Source organism: Malus sylvestris, chromosome 16, assembly GCF_916048215.2.
Source record: "Malus sylvestris chromosome 16, drMalSylv7.2, whole genome shotgun sequence".
Taxonomy (NCBI): Eukaryota; Viridiplantae; Streptophyta; class Magnoliopsida; order Rosales; family Rosaceae; genus Malus; species Malus sylvestris.
This window is the reverse complement of record NC_062275.1, coordinates 5,461,622-5,467,856: the sequence shown is the minus strand read 5'-3', so window position 1 is coordinate 5,467,856 and position 6,235 is coordinate 5,461,622. Positions and strand designations below refer to the sequence as shown.

General features: G+C 37.8%; 1 protein-coding gene and 1 pseudogene across 6 annotated transcripts in view; both read left to right on the top strand.

Moving 5' to 3' along the window:
* Positions 1-1,183: 1,183 nt before the first annotated feature.
* On the top strand, positions 1,184-3,509 carry LOC126606391 (5-formyltetrahydrofolate cyclo-ligase, mitochondrial-like; annotated as a pseudogene).
* A 1,771-nt stretch (positions 3,510-5,280) lies between these two features.
* LOC126606688 (disease resistance protein RPV1-like) overlaps positions 5,281-6,235 on the top strand; it is a 47,513-nt gene continuing 46,558 nt past the window's right edge. For 2 of the 6 annotated variants that reach the window (XM_050274064.1, XM_050274065.1), the window contains exon 1: positions 5,283-5,875. In XM_050274064.1, the coding sequence (XP_050130021.1) occupies positions 5,379-5,875 (497 nt within the window). In that variant the 5' untranslated portion in view covers positions 5,283-5,378. Of the gene's footprint in view, positions 5,876-6,235 lie in introns of all 6 variants that reach the window. The other 4 variants (XM_050274060.1, XM_050274058.1, XM_050274067.1 and 1 more) reach the window with 3 other exon arrangements.

Here is a 6,235-nt window from a genome sequence, read left to right as displayed (position 1 = left end):
TTTTAGGATTCGTACACGACAAGTTAATTAGTGAAATGTATCACACTTATTCGATATGATTTTAGTTTTCAGTTTTTAAAAGAGTGAAAACAAAAACAAAAAATTGAAAACGAAATAGTTATCAAACGACCCTTTAACTGTTCATTTGTTCTTTTTGTATATCTGAATTTGTACACGACAACTTAATTAGTGAAATGTTTCCCCCTTATTCGATATGTTTAAGGCTCGAATAAAATCAACATGCATGTAACATCGCAAACAAAAGCCCCTCCAAAGATATTATTCTGTTCTTCATATGCTTAACCATGCTACTTAATATTATTAATCATTTCGTCCAGACTTCCACCATACATCTCTCTCCTGCGAGATTCTTTTCTTAGGAAAAATGGAATCTTATCATCAATTATACAATACATACACACATATATATATATATATATGCTTTTTCTCTTCTTTCTAATTGGTTTATGTTACTATGTAGGAATGAAAGACTAGGGTACAATATTAATAATCATGATAGTCATATGCATTTTAAATTATCATATCATATGTTTAATGGCTAGTTAATTGTGATTAGAGTTTCGCAAAAGCAAAATAAAAAAATATTGTGAGTAGACCTTTCTTGATGATGTTATATAAACCAACGAGTATGATACGAGAATTCACACACAATGAAATTGTGCGTGTGCAAAAAAATTGTCCGTAATTCTAACTTTATATACAAACTTTATTGTTGTAAACCAGTTATTTCTCATTCTTTTGTTAAAAAAAAAAACCGTCTTTATAGAAATTCAAAACAAATCAGGAATTGCCAAGACATCTAACTATGATTAAGAAAATAAACGAACATAATAATATAGACAACACTAAAACGACAACCATTTAATTGAGTAAGTAAACGATTCGAAATTTGAATAATTCTTTCTCACAAATAATTTTCAAAGAAGACCTAAAATGAAACGGTTTAGATCATTAAATAAAGGGAACTTTAACGAAAAGTTTCTGGTACTGTTCATTTTAACGAAAACACACATTTTTACACAAAAAAATCAATCCTAGTACTATTACCTTTACCTTATATTTTATCCTTATCGTTAAAACTTAAAGTTTTCAAACCATTTTCATTAGTTTTTCTTTAAATATAATGCGGTGTAAACAAATCTTATCCGACCCGAACCCTAAACAAATCCTATCCGACCCGAACTCTTAACGGCGCCTACGCGCAACCAAAAGAGCGCCAAATTAACGGAAAAAACCCCAAAGCACGAGAGCCACGAAGCATGTTCAGTCATGGCAGAGCAAGCGCGAGTGGGCTCATAAACGGGGCAAAGGAGGCGGTGGCACTCATCACCCAGCCGCGCACGTTAGCTTCTCGTACCCTCTTCCCTTCTCGCCTAGCTAACGAACGCCTTGCATCCCATTCTCCCCGCCCCTACTCCACCATGAACCGAGACGACGACGACCCAATCGAAGCTATATTCCGGCAGAAGCGGTTGCTCCGGTCCAGAATCCGCAAAGAGCTCAAGAACATGGACCCGGTTCGGAGGTCCGAAGAAGGTAGTCCGTTCAAGTTCGAGCTTCCTCAAATTGCCCTCTAAGTATTTGTGTTTTTGTCTGACTGAAAATGTTGAACTCTCAGATGCTGCAATTCAGAGCATTGTTTTAAATGCTCCTGGTTCCAATCTAGTAAGAGCATATGCGCTTACATAAGCCCTCCTGCTTTACGAGAAGTCGATACGTCAAGAATTGTTTCAGAAATTCTATCCAAACCTGCCAATGGTGCTGGTATAATATAGCATTTCTGTGTGTTCATAATTCGTGTGCTTTTTGTTGTTGTGCTTAAACTTTTGGAGATCCTTACTGTTGGTTTCAACTCAAGAGGGTGATGTGCAGAACAGGAAAAAGCTTTTTGTTCCTCGTGTGGAGGATAGGAATAGCAACATGAGGATGCTTAGGATTTCCAGTGTTGATGATCTGATCGTGAACTCGATGGACATTTCGGAGCCAGCTCTTTTGGATTGTGATGGGAAACAACACGAAGATGGTACTCTTTTTCTAAACTATAATTTGCACGAGTAAATGTTCTCGATCTGTTTATAGTTATACATTCATTTGTGCTAAAATTTGTTTTCAATATTTTCCTATTAGAAGTAGTTTCTTTTTCGGTTGTTGGTAATGGCGGTTAATTATTTGGAGGACCTATTTGTTGCAGTTTTGGAGGCAAGCGATCCAGTTGACTTGTTCATCCTACCCGGTGTGTATTTTTTTCTTAACCTTGCTTGTAATTACTTACCTACCTCAGAAAACTCCGATTGTGGGAGACTTGAAAGTATAATTTCATGTTATCTCAATTCAGTTTTTATTCTAGGGCTTGCATTTGACAGATGTGGAAGGCGTTTAGGCCGTAGTGGAGGGTAGGTTGATGCATCTTTGCTTCAGATTTTCACATTATCTTCATTTCTAACCACGATAGAGTTCGTGTGATATGTTCATTTAGATGCATGATCACTGGACTCTAATAAGGCTGTTTAGTGTTTGATAATTTGAATTGTTGAACATGGAAGCTACCTGAAATCTAGACCCATAGGAATGCATCTCGTTCATTAATTTCTTATCTAAGATACTGGTATATCTTTGCTGAACTATTTGATTGCCTGGTTGAATCTTGAAGTTACTATGATTTGTTCCTAAAGAAGTACCAAGAGCTTACGAAGGAACGACAATGGAAGGAGCCCCTTCGAGGTAAATAACAATTGTTGTTAGTTCAACGGTAACTCGTAATTATGTATGGTCTTGGACTTGCCGATAGTGCTTGATAGTACAGTTTTTTCATGATGTCGTCTTCTCTATGATTTGGTTGCAGTTGCGCTGTCATATTCTGTACAGATCATGGAGGAAGGAGCCATAGCTGTCACTTCAAATGATTTTTCTGTGGATGCTCTTGTATCTCCAGCCGGTGTCATTCCCATAAGCCCTGCTGCTCAGGAGAGGTGAAGCCTGAATAAGGATTTCGGCATATCCTATATCTTTCTAAAACCCACCAGGCAAATCGGGATCTCACAGTTCATCTTTTATTTGCCTCTAATCCAACAGGAGTATGGGATAATCAACGGATTTGTTTTCAAGATGGACCGCAGTACAGAGCGCCATCATTGTTGCAAGAATCTGTTTTAGCTGCTTCATCTGTCTTCCAAGATAATCTTGTCAATTACTAAGCACAAGCTAACGGACATAGCCACCTTCCAGCGGTCCTGCCTCATTGACGATTGTCTATTTGGAGGTGCATAATGCATAAGAACCTTGTTTGCTGGATTTGCCTCCCGTCGAATTCCTGAAAATTTTGTTACAGAAAGAACGGAATCGAGGATATCTATATATATGTAACCAACTGTACATTGTTGCCTAATTATGATCCGAGTTTTTTGTATTTCTAATTTTTAGAAAGTAAAGTAGCGGATAAAATGTTTGAAAACTAACCAAATATGTTTAAGAGTATGCTGTTTGGCTAAGAGAGTCATCCCCCTCATCTGCAAATGGCAGTAACACGACTGCGGAGAACTACCATGGTAACATGCCTGAAATCAACAAAAACAGTAACGCGACGGCCTGACAGTTATACTATAAGTATTTTTTTCATAATTATTATGTCAATGATATCTATTGTCGCCAAAAACTAGGAGGACAACTAATAACTTTGAGGGAGTGGAAGTCGATGGATTAGGTCGTAGTTAGACATAATAAATACAGACTTATAGCGGTTCACCTATAATTTGACTACATTCACTATGGTTGTATTTGTATTGAGTATCTGAAGAGCTATGACATTTATATGGAGGGAGAGGGGCTTGAGAGCTCTCTTTGGGAGCTTGGACACTTCTCTCCCTTTCTTGTGATTGCCATCCCTCCTAGTGACGGGTTTAGGATTTGAATTTTGGAGGTCATAGTGTTATATACTAGTTTTTTAGATAAGAACAAAGCGCGAAGCATGTAAGAAATAAATCAGTTTATTCTCTTAGTGGGGTTGTTGTGCACATGTCTACAGATATCCGACATATACTGAAGTAATCTGATGAATGATATAGAAAAAACTTGTCGAGTGTTATCCATGCAACATATCGAGTTATGCCTAGCATGCATTACGTTAAACATTTAATAAGCACAAAGTAGACCTATACCAAACATTCAGAATGTTCTCAAAATATCTTTATATTATATTGTTGTAAAATCGGCGGTATGTGTGCAGTAGAATAAATTAAACAAGACACAAAATTTACGAGGTTCCTCTACGATCAGTGTGACTGAAGTATGTCCTCGGGGTAGCAGTGATGCTTTCATTTATAATCTGAAATAATAGGAGTACAAAGATAACTCTCTCTATTCTCTCCTCTTCTTCCTTCTGTTTCTCTTCTCGGCATAGAGTTGTGTGTCAGCTCTCCTTCTTCTCGTTCATTTTTAAAAGCAAAAGATTACTGTAGTAATACTATTCACTTTACAAATTTTCTTGATTAGTGAAAATACTGTGCATGAATAAACTCATCCATTTTTCTTCATATGAATAGTAATCCATATTTTTCTTTAGACGAATAGTAACAAATTATTCATATGGGCCATCCACATATTATATTACAAGATATATGTATATTTTCCTTACTCAGATAGTCTGGGACCACTTGGCCCCTATTTCCATCCGCTCTTGACCCCTCCATGTGCAGGAATAGTAATTCATCTGATTTTTTTTATATAAATAATAACAAACTATTCATGTGGGTCATCCACGTATTATATTACAACATATATGTATATTTTCCTTACTGAGATAGTCTGGGATCACTTGACCCCTATTTCCATCCGGCTGACCCCTCCATTTAAAGGCCCATGTTGACAAGTTTACATAATTTAGGGATTGTTGTGGGGCTGCTTGGCCCTCCATCTTTAATGATTTTTTGCTTCTTTTCCCAAACCTTCCCCCAAAAGGTTTCTATATCCTAAGCAAGGAAATAAATTTCAGCGTGTTCAGAATATAAAGTAATATATAAATAGTGAGATATTTATATTAAAAAATTACAAATAAAATTAAAATTTTTTTCATTTATATAATGAAATGTGATGTTCTATCGTTCCTCCAAAATTATAAAATTTTAATAAGCACGTTCACCTCTAAGTTATCATCTTTACATTTTTATTTTAAAAACTTTAACAAAAAATCATATTTTTATACTAAAAAATCAGTTGTGGTACCCTTCATTTTACTTTTAACTCAAAGTTTTCTTTATTTCATTAGTTTCCTTGTTTTTTTTTTGTGTGGAGGGAATCTGTGCTCACTTCTTAGCTAAACGAACGAACATAATGTCGAACGCGTAGACGCGCAAACGAAGCAAATGGCGGGAGAAGACGACGACGGCGACGCCGTTTCGTCAACCCCGGGTGGCTTCCGGCTACGCTGGGACGTGTTCCTGAGTTTCAGAGGAGAAGACACCCGCGCAACAATCACGAAGAGCTTGTACGAGGCCCTCAAAAGCCGCGGCGTCCGAGTCTTCTTAGACGACGACGGTTTGGACCGCGGGGACGACATCGCCCCAAGCCTGCTGGAAGCGATCGACGACTCGGCGGCCGCAATCGTCGTCTTGTCGCGGAGATACGCCGATTCGAGGTGGTGCTTGGAGGAGCTGGCTAAGATATGCGAGAGCAGCAGGAGGTGTCTGATTCTGCCTGTGTTCTACCAAGTGGATCCCTCCGACGTCCGACGACAGAGGGGCCCGTTTTCCGAACATTTTTCAGCTCACGAACTGCAGTATGGAAACGCCGTCGTCTCGAGATGGAGGAGCGCCATGGCCAAAGTCGGTGGCAAAGCCGGTTACGTTTGCGACTCCTCCAGGTAGTAATTAAATCAGTAATAGTACTAAAATTGATTCATAACTAATTTCTGTTAAAATCCCACTCAATCAGTTAAAGATCTGTTAAACCCCTATCCAGCTATCAGCAGCATGCAGAAATTGAGATGATTAAGAATTTGATTATTTTTAAGGCCCGTTTAACGAAACTCAAAATTTTAATTTTTTTCTATATCACATGTTTTGATTTAAAAATTTTAAATTTAAAACCTTGTTTGGTATGCATTTTCTCAAAACTAATCCAAACAGAAAAAGTCAAACGCCCAGCTCAAACAATTACCCAACCACCACATCCCTCACTTCCCTAGCGGCGACTCCTTTGGCTATTTACCAACTCCTTACTC